This window comes from Electrona antarctica, assembly GCF_951216825.1.
Source record: "Electrona antarctica genome assembly, chromosome: 19".
NCBI classification, from domain to species: domain Eukaryota; kingdom Metazoa; phylum Chordata; class Actinopteri; order Myctophiformes; family Myctophidae; genus Electrona; species Electrona antarctica.
Window position 1 is genome coordinate 6283032 of NC_136800.1, and position 18884 is coordinate 6301915.

Below are 18884 nucleotides of genomic sequence, written 5' to 3' on the forward strand. Positions count from 1 at the left end.
GCTATTCCAGTCTTTAATATTTTAGGACACAAATGCAAAGATAGCTTTCACTTTTAAATTAATAGAACAAATGTCAACAAATGTGAAATATTGCTGTCCCGACACAGCCACACAGTGGCTTGACACAATGTGATCTAGTACATGTACAGCTGTACACGCAGGTATTACGGTGATTGAATGAATCGTAGTATGATCACAAAGATTTTTCATAAGCCTTAATAACATCACTCGCTGACTCCATAGGTTACATTCCTCCCTGACTCTACTTCTATGTCCATCAAAACCAAAGGAGTTATGCAACCAATGGCTGGAACATGGAGTGAGTTAACATAGAGCCATTCTTGGTTGTTGATCACAATGGATGTATGATCATTTTCCTATTTCTGTCACAGAGTAATATAGTAAGAGAGTGGCGACACCAGCGTTGACTCCCATTGTTAACAATGGAATGCGGAAGTGCTCATTCTATCTCAATGGGATAGTTCCAATGTTTGGAACTATAGCCCATAGCACCCCGCTTTGCGGCGAGATCAAAGCGTGTCGCCACTCTCTTACTGGATTACTGTCATTGACACAGTGTACACATACACCCTGAAGTACACACACACCCATACATATTAGTGGCAGCGGTGGCCGAACGGATTGCGGAGCGGTCTTGATACCGGAAGGTCGCCAGTTCGAATCAGCGGTCCGACACGTTAAAATTACCACAGCTGAAGTGCCCTTGAACAAGGCATTGAACCACTACGATGAAATGTTCTATGAGCAGGGCCTGGCTGGAAACAAGTTCTTGAGCTTAGCCCAGATACCCTGGGTAAATATAGTAATCATTTCATTTCATATGATACAGGCACACAGTACACAGTAAAGTCCTCCTCTGTGTAAATGTATCCATTTGTAACTCAGAGTAAACAAACGTGAAGATTTTTGTTCAATTTGTATACTCTCGGAACACAGACGATTTGACTGTGTAAGTAAACATGTACTCTATGACCTGATCTGCCTTCGTGCAGATGAACACATCGTCATAGACTCTAATAATAGCAACATCCCTGTGCACATCTGTTCATCATTGGAACATCTGTTCAGCACAGTGAGTCGGTCAGCTTCATGAACACAGGGCCCATGTGTGCCACCGCAGTTTATGCTTGAACAGACAACCACTACAGTTGGCAGTCACTGTAAACATAAACATTTTTATGGCAATATGTGCGTTTTGCGGGGGGGGGGGAATAAAAATAGAAATCCCAAAGCTCCATCTTGTTTGTGTCTCTGATTGGTTGTAAAACTCACCACTGAATAAAGGAATGTGAATGCAATATAGCGGCAAGCCTGTGGCCTTGGCGAATCATAATTTTAGCAAGACATAACAATAATATAAAAGCAAAATCAACAAATCGACATTTTTTTCAAGCTGCTATTGCCAAAAAGAAATTAAACTTTTTAGTTTTAATTCAAGCACAACTTCTGGCATCTCTGTCTTTTGATCACAAAAGATCACGAAATATATATTTCATATTTTTATATCATTTTTTTGTAATGATTACGTTCTGATCAATCGTAGATATGCTATGGATTTCTCAAAACAGTTATACTCCCTGCGTGGGTACATTAACATTAATACAACTCCCTGCATAGCCTATGTACAGAGAGGTCAAAGAGTAAGGTCAGCCATAGATCAGCCATAGATCAGCGCAACAGTATATTCAATTTATGATTCACAAACATGTGCATATATAGTTAACCTGATGTCCAGTCCAAGCCAAACGTACCTTTACAATCCACTTTGCATGCCTCATCACTATAATGACAAGAGCTCTGCTCTCCCTCCTCTCTGCTGGTGTGTTGTCGTCTTTCCTTGGGCCTCCTGCAGGCCCTGGGTCTCGTCTCGGCTTTCTTGTCGTTGGACAGTGTGCCACTTTGTGCGGACTCGCTGTCCATGCTGCCGTCCACCCCCAGCAGTAGGGCCGTCGTCACTGCCTTGGACGGCTCTGCCTCCTTCTGCTCATACCTGTCCAGGTAACACTCCAGACTGTCCGAGTGTTTGAATTCCGACGGGACCACCTCGCCGTCGTCCACCGCGCTCCCTGAATCGCCGGCGGCCCCCGCGGGAGCCTCTGTTTGGCTGGGTTTCCTTTGAGGCTTTGCGGCCGCGGCACCAGTCTGCGTGTGGTCCCTCAGAGGTGACGAGGACGGCACGCCGTTCAGAAGCAGAGTCTCTGGACGGACGATTCTCCAGAAGCCCTTTGGTGGCGCCCAGTGCCTGGTCGCGGATGAGGACGTAGAGGAAGGTGGAGGAGAGGCGCTGGCGGCAGAGGCGAGGGTCGAGGAGGAAGTGGAGGCAGGTGTAGGCGGTGCAGGAGGCCGGGCGGCCGGGGCATCCTTGCCACTGCTTGCGCTGTCCTTCAGGTTGTCCAGACTGGCCCCTTCCCCTAGCCCCCGAGGCTGGTCTGACAGACCCCCTCCGCCAGCTGACTTCTCTTCTCCTCTTCCCTGGCTCCCCGGCTCCCCTGGTGCCTCCGGCGGGGGACTGTGGATCTCCAGCTTCACCTGTACCTCCACCTCCTCCTCTTCCTCGCTGCTGCTCGACTTGCTCATGGGGCCGCTTCGCCACGTTGGGGCAGACACCGGCGGCACGTTGCCCTTGCATCGGGCTCTCTCTCTGGGCAGGACTAGAGACGTGGCAGCATGGCCAGCCGGGTCAAACACCGCCGGAACCACCAAGTCAAACTTTTCTCTTTCTTTCTCTCTTTCCCGCCCTCTTTGTCTCCTCTGGGTGAGTGTCTTCACCTTGGTTTGTAGTGCATGCACGGCTGAGCTCGTGGGAGGAGGTCCCGGGGAGCATGAGAGAGGTGAGTCAGGGACAGACAGGAGGCTCCAGTTGACAGAGGGCCCAGAGGTTGGAGGTGAATGGGTGGGGATTGATTGATCTTCCACCTGCAACACTTTCTCCATTGGCTGACCAGGAACAGAGCAACAACTCCTATAAACAATTAAGTGATATTATTTTCATAAACACCACCATAAGGCCATTGTTACTTATTCAATTGCAAATCTCTTAGTTGACATGTTACCTATAGCAGTGGTTCCGAAAGTGGGGAGTGGACAAATTGAACCAAACAGACCCTAACGGGTCCGTTTGGTTCCATTTGCACACTCTCAGAGTGAAATTTACTTTGATTTTACAATATAAATTGGGGGTCCCAGAGAAAATCTTCTCTTATGGGGGTCCCTGGCATATATTTTCAAATGGGGGTCCGCTAATTAGTGCCAATTTGGGGGTCCTTGACATGAAAAAGTTTGGGAACCACTGACCAGGCCCGGCGCCAGGATGAAATGACTGAGGTGTCAATTGAGATTTTTGAGGGGGCAAAAAAAGGGGCTAGCCCCCCTGGGCTCCAGATTCTTTTTTTTAAATTTGCGATGAAAATGCTTCAATCTGGTGCACTTTGAGATAAAAATGAAGAGGCTAGATCTATAAAGAACTCATATTAGTACTTTGACAAAGTTTTTTGTCCTTTCTATTAGTAACGCCCGACGCCCAGGACGAAGTATTGTCCAAAAGACGAAGATTATTGATACGAGAACGGATCGCATGGCTCTATAGCCCAGGCGCGCCTCCTGGGCAATCCTCGGTGACGTGCAAGAGTGAGACGTCATCGAAAAACTCCCTCCTCTGTTTAGCTGATGAAAACGAAAATCTTAAAACGTTCATAACTCGCGATCTAAATCATCCCGTCTTTTTCTGAAAAAAGATCCTGTGTTAGACGGCGCTCCGCGGTCCAGTCGCTAGTCTCGATAGATTTATTCTTGTCTCCCGTTGTTGTCGATCGACACTAGAGTGGTGTGGCTATTGTTAGCTGCTACACACACAGCAACAACTTCCGCCGGTCCGTCCGGAAAAGGGGTCCGTGTTTATAAATCTAATGGGCGCATTAATGCAATGGATTAAATAACCCCGGGCAATTAAAGTGTTAAGCTACTAATATAGACTGAAGTAATTAAAGTGGGTCATGTTTGCTTGTTTGGAATTGTAACAGCTGAAATCAATAACATATCAGTATTCTGATATTTACCTGCAGACCGCATTAAGTGAACTGAGTCTGTGCTCAGAGAATACATTCTTGTCCACAATAGTCCACAGCCCACTTTGCCACTTGCTCTGATCCACTGCATCAATAGCACCCCTCCCCCCCAATGGCAGACAATCATATGTCAGACACATACATTCAGTTGATCCGAATTAACATGTGTTAAATTCGTGTCCACAATAGTCCACAGCCCACTTTGCACAATAGCACCCCTCCCCCCCAATGGCAGACAATCATATGTCAGACACATACATTCAGTTGATCCGAATTAACATGTGTTAAATTCCTGTGCCTCAGGAATGTCGTACTTCCTGTTCTTTCCAGATGGGAGATGGCCATGACGCATGTTAGATGTTCCTTGCATGCCTGTACAATACATGTTTTTGTTTGTAGCAGCATGTTTCGAGTTGTTATAACCAGTGCTGCTAGTGAATATCACTGCCAAATATCACTAGAAAACCAATCCAGCACAAAAGGTAGTTTTATATTTTATTATTGACATTATGAGGGGTCAAGGAGGTCGGGTTGAGGGGTCAAGTACCCCCTTCGACCCCTCGCGGTGCCGGGCCTGCCACTGACCTATAAGACTGGATTCAGTCACTCAGCCTTATCATGATTAGGCCAACTGCATGATACTACTAGATAATCACACAAGAAAAAAATCACACCTGTGTGAAGTGAGGGGCACTCTTATCATCATATGTCATCAATATGTCAATGTTTGTGTTTACACAGACCCTCAAAGCTGGACATAGGAGGGGCTGAATGAAAATTTGAATGAAAATTTCAAAATGTACAATGGCACCCCAACTTTCAGCAGCTGTCACAAAGTTTTCCCTATAACTACTTGAATTGCACCGATTCTGCGATCTGTTAATAACATTTCCAATCAATCGATCAATCAATCAATCAATCAAGATTTTCGTCCCAGGATACTTTGAATACAAAAACAACAATCTACTGTTTAGCAACACGAGCATTTGAGTATAGGTCTACGCGAAAATACAAATATGCATATTGACTTTTAGCTTACTCAAACAATTGTGAATAAGATGATATCCTTTACCACAATATCCAGAGTTGATTATGCTGAGGCGACTGCTGCAGAAGTTAGCGCGGTGACAATCCATTAAAACCTGCTGCGCTTTGTACATTTTTTTGTGCGCATCCTCAACCGCAATAAAATGGAGCAACTTTCCCCTTTAGAAATTAAAATTAAAATCTTTGCTGTCATCCAGCTGGCAACTCTTTATAATGTTTAGCAATAGCTTTTATAGGCTGCACATCCTGTCACAGTCAGTGCAGTGTAAGCGAACCGCCAGTCCGTCAATCATGATTGGTCCCGGGTAATCCCTTCAGAATCGAGGGATTAGACAAAAAAATAAATGGGAATACAAAAATGCGTGCTTTTTAATTTCGTCCTTGGAAACTCATATAGCCTGATTGAAGCTCCCTGTTTCGTAACGATAAACAACACGCCTGATTAGTGCTCAACACACAACATAAGCCTACCGGCTACCGGCGTATATTACAAAATAAAATAAGATCAGTAAATAAAAGCCATGCAACTCTAAAGGCTCCTCGTCCTCGTGCTGTAATCAAAATGGGACATTTAGTCTACCTCTCCGTTTAAATTTGCAAGATTGCTTTGGTCCCAAATAATAACATCTTGACATCTATTTTATTGTATTATATCTAGACATTTTGTATTGTATCATGTTGTCTCTTTCTTTCTGTCCCGCCGTGGTAGTGGTACAGAGACTTTCCAGTTGTCAGTCACTCACTAGTAGTGACAAAACGTGCTCAATGATGCGCGCCGCATACAGTCTTTGACCCATAGAGGGTGATGTTGTCCCACATTATAATGTGGTACCACATAAACACGTAGTAATCACGCGCACACGCACGCACACACGCACGCACACACGCGCACACACACACATACGCACACGCACGCGCGCGCACACGCGCACACACACACACACACACGCACGCACACAAGGAAGCACGCGCACACACGCACCCAGCCCAGCACGTCCAGCTAGCTGTAACCGGCTAGCCGCTGGTCGGGGCTGTAGAGTAACACCCTCCTCCTCCCTCCTCCTCCCATCCCAAAGCTCGACAGGCAGCAGCACACACAGGGCTGCAACAGTCGACATGGCGACCGACAAAATAGAACACCATTTTCCTAAAGAAAGATGAAGCTTTTCCAAGTGTTTTGGAAAGAGTGAGTATCGCCGAAGGGATATTTTGCTTTTCACGTGGGGCGTAAATGGTTATGGCGGGCTGCGTTGTTTCGTTTTTCGTGTGTGACATTAATGGGTCTTTAGCTTATAATTGCTAACGGCTAGCCTGGTTAGGCTAGGTTTTAGCTGTACGAGCCCAGCAGGCTACATACAGCAACACCGGGAGGAGTAGCGTTAGCATTGTCTGATCATCAGTGTGGATTTGGGGAGTACTGTAAAGTATTTCTGATTATTATTGGACCATTTCATGTGCTAGAATGGCAGTTGGCGTTGGAAACGGAATCAACGCAGTGATTGAATAACGTGGATTTTTTTTTTTACATGTGGAAAAAAGATAGTTGGGTTTTTCCATGCAGTTGGCATGTAATCTAATGTTAACGTTACATAATGTTACTGGGGCTACGTTTTCTATTTAGTTTCCTGTCCTGGACTTCAACACTTTAATGTATATATCACTGTACTTTTAAGTCATAACATAACTGCAGTCTTACAGCATACTATGGTGTGCATTCAATCTTTAATTAGTCCTAATATTGTTATAACAGCGACGTTAGCTTTAGCCACCCCATAGCTAAACATGCTAACGTTGTGGGCTAGGCTGCAAGCAGCTAGCATAAACATCGCACCTCGAAATGTGTTGACTAGGAAGTAAATTAAGACTAGAGAACGTGGAATAACTAGTATGTTATTTCCCACACGTTCACAAACAGACGTGGGCACCAACAAGTATTACATGGTTATCTGCTCTCGTGGATAAGTTGTGCTAAACGGCAGGATTTGGCTAATGTTAGGCTAACTGTTAGCCTGTCCAGGACCCTTTGTCCATGATCGCAGCGGTAACAAGTAGGCCACACAACTGTTGTTTTGATCTTATACGTAAGTAATTGTTTGTCACTGGACGTTTCGTGATATACAACAATACTAGATTGAATTGTTGCACGCTTTACATTGCTGTCATCGGAGGGGAAGCACTTTTAACATAGACTGCCATCCATTAAATGCTATTCTGCCATTATTCCGACCCAACGTTAAGCCATTTTGAATTCATAGTATCTTATTGACACACATTTAGAAACCCACAGTCGGCTACGGACTAACTATTTCATTCACAATTTTACTAGTCAGCTTGGTTGTAATTTCTAAACATGTTGACAAGGTAAATTGTTTCAAATGTAATATCCTGAAAATCTATTTAATTAAGATATTTAATCCATGTACACTCAGCTTTATTTTGTGCTATACTGCTGCTATTGTACATATTGTTATTATTGTTTGACTACTGATATATTCTTGGTTTACCTGGGATGTTAGATTCTTGAGGAAATGCACTGTACATTCTATTCTGTGGTTAAGGGCACCTGCTAAATGCCTAAATAAATACTACTTGTAAATTGTATTGTGCTGTGCAATCTGAGAAAGATAACATTTTAACCCATCTTATCTCTTTTTCTCTCTTTTTCTCTTGCAGTATTTGTCACGTGATGTGATCCAAAATCCACAATGTGTGAGGACATTTGAGAACGATTAAGTTCGGAAGAAAAAAATCTTGATTCCAGTGGAATCTTCCATATATTATATTATTATATTATTTCTCTGTGTAAAATCACACATTTACACATCCCACCCCCCCCAAACCCTGTCAACATTCGTCCCGTCAACATTTAACCATGCCAGTGCAAGCTCCGCAATGGACAGAGTTCCTGCTGTGCCCGATCTGCACGCAGACATTCGAGGAGACCGTCCGTCGGCCCATAAGTCTGGGCTGTGGACATACTGTGTGCAAGATGTGCCTGAACAAGCTGCACCGCAAGGCCTGTCCCTTTGACCAGACGGCCATCAGCACCGACATCGAGCAGCTACCTGTCAACACTGCCCTGCTGCAGCTCGTTGGAGGACAGGTGAGAGGCCTTGTGGTGTGTGTGTGCGTGCGTGCGTGCATGCACGTGTGTTTGGATTCCTCTGTTTGTTCGTGAAATCGCAGGTGTCACCTCACCTCACCACCACCCTTTAATAGAGCGTCGCAGTCCCGCCCCCCTTTCATGACGAAGAGAGACCCGGAAAATAATTCCCCGTTCATTTTCCTCACTTTTCAAAAAGTATTTATTTAAAGACGTTTACGCTGCGGACAAAGCCAACTCGAGTTGTGACAAATCATGACAATAAACACAATGTTTTGGTCTGATCAAATAATTAGAAAGAAGGAAAAAAAGGCAGGATACAACACTTTTTTGTTTTTCTTCTTACAAATGATTTGATCGGCCCAAAACATTGTGTTTATTGTCATGATTTGTCACAACTCGAGTTGGCTTTGTCCGCAGTGTAAACGTCTTTAAATAAATACTTTTTGAAAAGTCTGAGGAAAATGAACAGGGAATTATTTTCCTGGTCTCTCGAGGGGGCGGGACTGCGACGCTTTATGAAGATTGATTGATCGAATAGTTCATTAGAGAGAAATGTATAAACCGCAACCGAGTACAGTCAAACACTCAAACTCCAAAAGGGATGGCACTAAAAAAAAAGTCCTTGCATTCTTGAGAGGTGCATGTGTGTACCTGGCAAGGTAAGGTAGGCCTAAGTTGTTGATGCTAGCATGTGGAGGTTGATGCAAGCGTGCAGATGTGGTTTGTGTTGTGTATAGGAGTGACTAGAGTAGAGAGAGACATGGCTTAGCAAAAGAACATTGTGAAAGATCGTTTTTATCTTTGAGTCTGGACATTACATGTAAAGTAGTCTCGTGTCGCGTATATTAGCCAGATGATCAGGAATTATTTTTGACTAAAATATATGACGGCATCGCGGAACCAATGCATAGCCTTTAGGGTGGTCCTTCATATTGGGGCAGTGTTGTGTTTTCAAAGCCATGGGCTTTTGTTTGTCAGTCTCAATGCTGTTCAACTTCTAACACATATATTGAGTTTAGATTCCCCGGACGTATCGGTAGGCAGAGGTCTCTGGTTATGTAGCAATACTAATATCACTGTGTGCAAAATGTATACATTTTGTATATTTGTTTATTTTCTTAAAGGCTAGGCAAAATAAGCTTCGGCTTCAGCCTAGACCTTTTCGGTGCTACCCCTTTGTTAAAAACTTAAATGCAAATGATGAAACTTAACATGTAAATGTAAAGCACCGAAATAAACTATTCATTCATAGTCTCGTCCCTCTCAGTATTCAGGATTTTTTTCCCCCTGCAATGTCCCGCCCCATATTAGCATACTGGGTCCTGGTTGGTTATAGCCTGGTTCCAGACGAATCTGGGCGGCTCGTCACCACTTCGGTCGTGAAGTGCTCCCACAATTGAGAGGGGCCAGACTTAATCTGCCTGTGGCAATATGCATTGCAAAGGCAGATGAAGGCTGGCTACGCGAGGCTAGTGAGACTACAGGTTAGGGCTATAATCTATTGAATATTATAATTAATAGTGGTATGTCCATTTAGCTTAGACTACATGATAAACATAGCTCTGATGTAGTGGTCCTTGATGAGTCACGCACCAGTCATTTGGTTGTGGTTGGCTTAGTTTCATTCAACTGGTCTGCTCTGGGGAGTCGGCACACATTGTCTTGTGGTGCAATCAATGATGGTACCTTTCCGGGAGACAGAGGGAAGCATAAATTGTCCTTTAGCTTAGTTGGCAACATTTCCAGGAAGAGTTAGACGATGTAACGTCGATAATTGAACCATTGTCAACCCAGTGGGTACTGGGACACACAGGTGATTGTTCAATTTCATTCTTTCTTTTTGTCTTTGAACTCAAAAAGTTGATTTAGAGTGTACTGTAGTACTATGTTATTGTATGTAGGTCAAAACAGAAGACATGGCAGAAGTAGAAGCGTCGTACAGGCAATGTTAGACTCCGGTACACTCTACTTATAGTAGGCTGAGCACAGGCTGGGGCAGAGAGGGGGGCATCAGAGGTAGTAATGGCAGCAGAAAATATACGTCCAAATTGTTTTTGGCCAGCAGTAGACTTCAATGTCCTCTTTTGGTGACATTACTACATTATCTGACTGATAACTACGTTATTATAACCCTGCTATGTCAGTAGTTATGGACGTGCAATCGATTTCAGCACATTTGCTAAATTCTGACGGCACAGAAGATCCACAGGCTTCAGTTCAGGTTGCTGTTATTGAAACTTAAACCACGTGTTCTGGCGACGTTTGTTACTCTGTAGAAATGTGTCAAAGAAATTGAATGCAGGACACAGTGTTCAACATCACTGTAAGAACAATACTAACTATTGTGAATCTCCATAACTGTTGATTTGCATGATATTGTTGTGGCTGTGAAGCTCTGTATCTATGTACTTATGAAGGTTAACCTGGTAGAGTAGTTTATCTCAGTATGACCTGATGGGCAGAGAAGCAGTCCTACTTGTTCTATTCTATGTGATTATTATAGTCTGAGGCACACTGATTTTTAAGCATTGAAGTACCTTTTGAAATATTGGAAATGCATTCCAATGATTGAAGTAATACCCTGCGATGCAATTGTGATTTGACAACAAAATATATATTTTTCTTTGTATGATACTTTGCCCTAAGATATGTTAAAGAACCAGTGTTTGGTCTTGTGTACGACACAACAAGAGAGTCGGGTGCAACTAGCTCTCTTCATGTACAGAATACAGATATTGCGCCACTTTCAATTGGTAATTCAATTACACTGAGACGAGTGGTAAAAATGGGAAAAAAGAAAAACTCCTGGTTTAAGGCATAGTGCTATGCAGAGTTCATTTTATTATACTATAAAATATATTTACCCTACTGTTTCACTGTAAATTAAGTTTGAGTACCAATTGTACTTGTACCAATGAGTTTTGTATGGACGCAGACAAATTAATACACATGAACTAAACCGTTCTTGTGTTTATGGTAAACCTATATTTGATATCACAAACTTCGACGCAATCAAATAACTTTCACCCCCCCCCCCAAAAAAAGTACTAATAAAATTGCAGTATAGAGTATAGAGAGTCCCGCCCCCTTTCATGACAACGAGAGACCCGGAAAATAATTCCCCGTTCATTTTCCTCATAGACTTTTCAAAAAGTATTTATTTAAAGACGTTTACGCCGCGGACAAAGCCAACTCGAGTTGTGACAAATCAAAACATTGTGTTTATTGTCATGATTTGTCACAACTCGTGTTGGCTTTGTCCGCAGCGTAAACGTCTTTAAATAAATACTTTTTGAGAAGTCTATGAGGAAAATGTCTCTCGTCGGCATGAAAGGGGGTGGGACTGCGACGCTCTATACAGAACCATGGAACTGTGGCTTTTGTCCCAGGCATAATAATATTGGTTCTTTGTTTTATCGATTCCATTCCTATACAGAGACATCAGTTGAACAGAGTATACTATGTAATCTTATCAAGTAGACTTACCGGTATATGTAAAGGTGTTCTAATTGTAAGCTGTCTGTATGTTATTGCAGGTTCCTAAGGTTCAGCCAGTTGCCTTGCTCACCAGTCCAGAGGACTCGCAGCACTATGAGGAGGCCAGAGAGTGTGTGGAGGAGCTGGCCCTCTACCTCAAACCCCTCAGTAACACCAGAGGTACGGCGCACGCACACACATGACTGGACTCTACTCTGTCCTCTTACATTATTTATTGACAGTCAGTGCCGTGTTTCCTAAAGAATTAGATTCTATTTGTGGTGGTGGTGGGGTGGTAGCTGATCGTGGTGGGGCGGGGGTGTGTGCTGGCGGAAGGAAGCGCACCCACGCATTCTTAAATGCCTGTATGACTACTAGCGAAAATGGTTGCTCTACAAGCTCACAATGCGTTGCCCTTTGACACCAGGTTAACCCATTTAGGCCTGACCTCAAAATAAAAAAAAAATCTTCTAAATCCTCCAGTTTTCTGAAATAAATATTTTCACGATTTTTCAAAAATAGCAGACCTACAAGCTCGTAGCGCGCCACTCGGTGGCGCTCTGAGCTTGTAGATCTGCTATTTTTCAATAGCTAAATTATAACATAATAAACAAAACAAAACGGGTTCCCGCCCAAAATGGGTTAAAAGTGATTACATTATTACCGTATCTATGTATGTGTATAATGCATATATTGCAAAACGGAGCTCCATTGCTTGACGTTGTCAAACGAATAACATATAATAATACTTCAAATAACAGAAAAATAAACAGTGCTCCATTGCCAAAACTTGGTAACAAGAACAATAAATGTCACCACATAAATGTCTGTCAGTGGTTCTTTGATTTTTCAAAAATAGCAGACCTACAAGCTCGTAGCGCGCCACTCGGTGGCGCGCTATGAGCTTGTAGATCTGCTATTTTTCAATAGCTAAAGCACAACATAATGCTAACAAAAATACCAAATACCAAAATGGGTTAAATCACCAGCTGCTCTGGATCAAATCCAATGCCCTTGTGCTTACATGACACAGACGTTACAGAAGAATAGCAATAAGACCCCATTAAAAAAAATCGGATAGATCTGCATATCTGACCTGCTCCAGTTTGTTGCTCCTGCTCCTGCCCTAGCTGTCTCCCACAGCACTAGCATCCTGCTCTCCTCCATCTCTCTCTCTCTATAAGCTAAAACCATGCCTTCCTTCAGCCTCTCTTGCTGCTACAGCTTCCACATCAGCACTGGTTGAAGTCTGGAAATATTCCAAACAAGTTAATTGGATCGCTAATCACACCTTGTCAGACAGTATTTTTCAATTTCTAGCTACTCTGTTTTGCTAATAACTCTGACTCAGAGCAGGGTTGAGTACGGGAACTCGTTGCCATACTACTGGCACCGGTTTCTATGGGTCTGGTATCTACCGGGCTTTATCACAACGCCAATATCTGCTTCATTTCGATGCCAATTAACCCATTTTGACCTAAGATCAGATTCTAAAAAAATGTCTTCTACATCCTGACAGTTTTCTGAAAAAGCTATGTTTCTATGTCAGTGGTTCTTAAATTTTTCAAAAATAGCAGACCTACAAGCTCGTAGCGCGACACTCGGTGGCGCGCTATGAGCTTGTAGATCTGCTATTTTTCAATAGCTCAAGCATAACATAATGCTAACACCAAAAGGGGTTGCCGCCCCAAAATGGGTTAAATGCCCGAGCTGTCGATAGCCCCGGCACGCCAAAAATGTACATTGTACGCAACAGATTACACCACGCAATAGAAGTAAAGAACATTACATTTGTCACACACACAATGCCTACAGCTACAGTAAATGGCCTAAACTGTGGCTTGAATGATTAACATTCATTATCCACTAGCATCTATGTACAGCGTGCTGCTAATAACGACAACCCAGCCATATTCTAATGTTGCCGTACTAGCTAGGCTCCCTACATGCTTGCTATTAACTTATTTGAAGCATTGCGCCTCTGAGATTGACAGCCCTGTGTTAACACTTTGACGCCATACCCCACGTTCCCCGCATTTTAATCAAATATCCAACGCTGACGACATTGTTTTATTACCTTTGGAGCATACGCTGAAGTATTTGCAGCTTTCAACCACGAAAATCCGGTAAAAAATGGTCCGTCGTCTTGTTATGATCAGACGCACCAGCGGCCATGACAATGCGAAACGAAACCACAGTGCAGAGCAAGTTGTAGTCCAAACAAACCCCCCCCCCGTCCACTTGCATTGGGCTCAATTTCCCAGAAGCCCTAGCAGCCCAGATGATGACTTGATTTCCGGTTTCGTCGTCATAACGCGACGGCCTCGTCATCAGGTCCCGGATAAATGCGCTTAAATGTCTTTTTAATTATTTTAAAACAGAGAATTAAACGCATTAAACAAATAGCGGGAATAGCGTATTATGCAGCAGCGGAACACTGGATCAAACAATTAGCGGCACTAGAACTGTTAAGAAAATAGACGGACAAACTTATCAGAGTTAATTGGTTTTGATTTTGAACAAATTTGTGCAGAGGTTCATGGTGATCCTAACCATTTGTGAACTCTGAATTGATTTTATTCATGCATTTGGCCAACAGTCTTCTCTGCAGGGAAAAGCGGACAATCCTTCCTCCCACGCATTATCGTTTTTGATTGTTGAGTGTTTGTGAAAGAGCGAGTCAGACAAGGAGGGCGAATCAATGTGCAGCTCTACAATGAAATGAGATTTGACCTATTTTAAATGAGTAAAAAAAAAATATACACCTCAAAAACAATGTGTGCGTGTATTGTGGTAAGCCACAACATATAAATCAAATGTAACACTGCATTTCACAATGAAAATAGCTCGGGAGATTTGTTGAGTGAATTTCAGTGTCATTGAAGTTGGATGATGTTTTATGGAAGTAGTTGAAGATAGTCATTCGACATATCTTCCATATTCGATTCCAACTGACGCGTGCGAGGGTTTAACCCATATTTGAAATTGTCCACAACAAATTACTAGGAACAACCATCCTGGAATTCTCGACGGTTGAACTAATCCTTGTGTCATATTCACTTGTTCGCCAAACTGAAATCCCGTGTTTCTTTTGCTTTGACCAGGGGTCGGTCTGAGCAGCACAGCCCAGAGCATGCTGAGTCGGCCCATGCAGAGGAAGCTGGTGACTTTGGTTCACTGCCAGCTGGTGGAAGAGGAGGGACGCGTCCGAGCCATGAGAGCGGCGCGCTCTCTGGGCGAGCGCACAGTCACCGAGCTCATCCTGCAGCACCAAAACCCGCAGCAGCTCTCGTCCAACCTGTGGGCCGCCGTCCGCGCACGAGGATGTCAGTTCCTTGGCCCAGGTAGAAAGAAAACCCTCGATTCTTTATTTTTATTTTTTTCAGAGCAGCCACGCCATCCTGTTTTGTTTGTGTGTGATTTATGTGAAAGCTGTACTTCCGTTACTCATGATTTGAGGTTTTGTTTCTTCCCGCAGCCATGCAGGAGGAGGCTCTAAAGTTGGTTCTTCTGGCTCTGGAGGACGGCTCGGCTCTTTCCAGAAAGGTGCTGGTTCTTTTTGTAGTCCAGAGGCTGGAGCCACGCTTCCCACAGGCCTCTAAGACCAGCATAGGCCATGTGGTGCAGCTTCTCTACAGAGCTTCCTGCTTCAAGGTTTGTTTTCAGACTAAGAAAAAGCAATAGATATATTGCTCGGTGACCTGTCTATTGCCAGGTCACCGATTGTCACTCACCAGGCAGGTGACCTGGTTAAAAATCGGTGTGAGGTGTCTTACTATGTAGTTCCTAGTTCTACATTATCTAAATTAAAAGTCCTACATATAATCAGTCTTGGCATATCCAACCCTGAGATGAGCATACGCCAAATGGTATAGTTTCCCCATTGGAAATCATATATACCCTGGCAACCATCAAATAAGTAATAAAATCCTAAGCAAATACAATCATAAAAGCTCTCCCAGGCCAGAAGCAGAAACGTACCAAAGCACAGAGTGCAATGTAAATAACACACTGTGTAACTTCCTCTTTCCTCCTTCCTATCTCCCTTGTCGCCCTAGGTTACCAAACGCGATGAAGACTCGTCCCTGATGCAGCTGAAAGAAGAGTTCCGCACGTACGAGGCTCTGCGACGCGAGCACGATTCTCAGATTGTTCAGATTGCCATGGAGGGGGGATTGCGCATCGCCCCAGACCAGTGGTCCTCACTGCTTTACGGCGACCAGTCCCACAAGTCTCACATGCAGTCCATCATAGATAAGGTATGTGGCTGCATGTGTTAACCCATTTAGGCCTGACGTCGAAATTTAAAAAATGTCTTTTTAAAATGTATTTTTTTCCCTGAAAAACCTCATGTTTCTATATTAGTGGTTCTCATTATTTCATGTCAAGGACCCCAAAAAATGATATGTACGGTAATATGCCACCGACCCCCATCTGAAAATATGTTGTTCCAGGGACCTCCCCAGAAGCAAAGATTTGAGTTAAAATGTTCACTCTGTCATAATATATATTCAAAGATTTGAGGCACATTTTCACGATTTTTCAAAAATAGCAGACCTACAAGTTTGTAGATCTGCTATTTTTCAATAGCTAAAGTATAACATAATGCTTTAAAACACCAAAAGGGGTTCCCGCCCAAAATGGGTTGATTGTGTGAGTGGGGCAGGTTTCTTGTTTTCTGTGACAATACAGCATATCTCTGCTGTCGGGAGGAAACCACCTAACTCCAAAAATGTTCATTTTTCAGGAAATGAAAAATACAAAATGTTCAAGAAATGAAGAGAACCATGTATTTTTTTTAAAACAATGCAATACTGCTTCATCAAAGTTGGTGTTGTGACTTTATATATTGTCAATTACTTGCATGAGAGGGGGGAGAGGTGGTGGAGTTGGCTGCTTTAAAAGACAATTTGAGGGTCCAATGGAGTTAAGAGGTTTTGTCCGAAGCGCTTTTTAATACTTTTCATTGGTTCAATATTTTTAACCATCACACAGACATAAAGGGTGTTCAATAGCACTGATTTATGAAAAGAAAAAGTTGTTAGGTGGTTTCCTCCCAACATTATGTTTGTGTATTCCTGAAATGTTACTATTTGTTTGGCAGAGTATTTTCTTCTTTTTGTTTTTTTTGGCCTGTGAATCAGAAAACCTCAGCCGTCATTGAAAGTATCATTCACTTCTATACGTTTGCTTTTGGGCACAGCTGCAGACCCCAGCCTCGTTTGCCCAGAGTGTCCAGGAGTTGACCATCGCCTTGCAGAGGACAGGAGACCCAGCCAACCTCAACAGACTGCGACCTCATCTGGAGCTCCTGGCTAACATTGATCCCAGCCCTGGTAAGGAGGGAATCTGCTTTCCCTGTGCGCTATGGAGCTTACTGTGTATTTGACATATTCCAGTCCTTAATTGCATTATCTTTCTCTTTCTCTCCTGCTGTGTGTGTATATACAAATAATTCAATAGATCACATTATTTTATAAGTCGTATAAGTCAAAAATGTAAACGGCTCTGAGATACCGAAAAAGTCGACTATTTTGGGCGGGAACCCCTTTTGGTGTTTTAAACATTGTTATAATTTAGCTATTGGAAAAATAGCAGATCTACAAGCTCATAGTGCGCCACCGAGTGGCACGCTACGAGCTTGTAGGTCTTTTAAATCGTGAAAATATTTATTTCAGAAAACTGGAGGATTTAGAGAAGATTTTGAGGTCGGGCCTAAATGGGTTAAAACTTCCAACGTTTTTTGAGAATACAAAACTCCTGCTATTTGTCATTGTTGTCGTTCTTGTCCACAGATGCACCCGCCCCTACCTGGGAACAGCTGGAGAAGGGTCTGGTAGCAGTGAAGACGGTGGTCCATGGCCTGGTTGACTTCATCCAGAACCACAGCAAGAAGGGAGCTGATCCACAGCAGGTCCGTCTGGCTGTATGCAGTGTTGTTTTTGGCAGCACATTTTGGTTTTAGTCAGTCTCTTCAGTAGTTCATTTAATTTCAGTCACATTTTAGTCACCTGGAATGTTTTAGTGTTGGTCTAGTTTTAGTCGACTAAATATCATCAGTAGATCTGCATGCATCTGCTCTGCTCTTGTCCACTTGTCCCTTCCTAACATTTTAGTTTCGTTTTTATTTGTTGACGAAATTGTCAGTATATTTCCATTTAGTTTTCGTCCGTGAAAAAAGGTAGTCGACGAACATTTTTCGTCTTAGTTTTAGTCGACGAAATCAACATTGGGCTGTAGACTCAGTGTAATGTCCTGAATTTTCTTCAAAATTGATATGTTTCACAACAAATATCGGAGGTATTGTAAGCCTATCTAAGGGATATGAATAGGGTTTGATGGCAGTAAAGCTCAGTAGTTTTGGCATACACAGAGTGCAACTCTGTAGTAAAGACACATCTTTACTACAGAGATCTAGAGTTGCACACTGTAACAAGTTTTTGTTCCCCCACTCGGTAGTCTTATTTAGCCTCCTCAGCACAGTAAATACAAGACGTACATGTCTCTCCATTTAGCCTCTTCAGCACAGTAAATAGTCTAAATTAAAGACGTACATGTCTCCATTTAGCCGCCTCAGCACAGTAAATAGTCTAAATTCAAGATGTACATGTCTCTCCATTTAGCCTCTTCAGCACAGTAAATAGTCTAAATTAAAGACGTACATGTCTCTCCATTTAGCCTCTTCAGCACAGTAAATAGTCTAAATTAAAGACGTACATGTCTCCATTTAGCCGCCTCAGCACAGTAAATAGTCTAAATTCAAGATGTACATGTCTCTCCATTTAGCCTCTTCAGCACAGTAAATAGTCTAAATTAAAGACGTACATGTCTCCATTTAGCCGCCTCAGCACAGTAAATAGTCTAAATTCAAGATGTACATGTCTCTCCATTTAGCCGCCTCAGCACAGTAAATAGTCTAAATTCAAGATGTACATGTCTCTCCATTTAGCCGCCTCAGCACAGTAAATACAAGACGTACATGTGTCGGGATATGAAGCAGAAGGGAGGCTGCCCCCGTGGAGCCAGCTGCACCTTCGCTCACTCTCAGGAAGAGCTGGAGAAGTATGTTTATTTTTTTCCTTTTTTTTGTCATGTCATATGAAAGCAAGGAATCATGGCTTCAAATTGACATAGTGGTTGTTCAGTTTGACCCACCAGTCTTGGAGATA

At 43.0% G+C, this 18884-nt stretch overlaps 1 protein-coding gene across 3 annotated transcripts in view; it reads left to right on the forward strand.

The window, feature by feature from the left end:
• The first annotated feature begins 6210 nt into the window (after positions 1-6210).
• rc3h1b (ring finger and CCCH-type domains 1b) overlaps positions 6211-18884 on the forward strand; it is an 85921-nt gene continuing 73247 nt past the window's right edge. For all 3 annotated transcript variants that reach the window (XM_079529128.1, XM_079529126.1, XM_079529127.1), the window contains exons 1-9: positions 6211-6318; positions 7806-8235; positions 11775-11895; positions 14820-15059; positions 15194-15369; positions 15774-15974; positions 16919-17051; positions 17511-17629; positions 18665-18777. In XM_079529128.1, coding sequence (XP_079385254.1) covers positions 8005-8235; positions 11775-11895; positions 14820-15059; positions 15194-15369; positions 15774-15974; positions 16919-17051; positions 17511-17629; positions 18665-18777 — 1334 coding nt within the window. In that variant the 5' untranslated portion in view covers positions 6211-6318; positions 7806-8004. The remainder of the gene's footprint in view (positions 6319-7805; positions 8236-11774; positions 11896-14819; positions 15060-15193; positions 15370-15773; positions 15975-16918; positions 17052-17510; positions 17630-18664; positions 18778-18884) is intronic.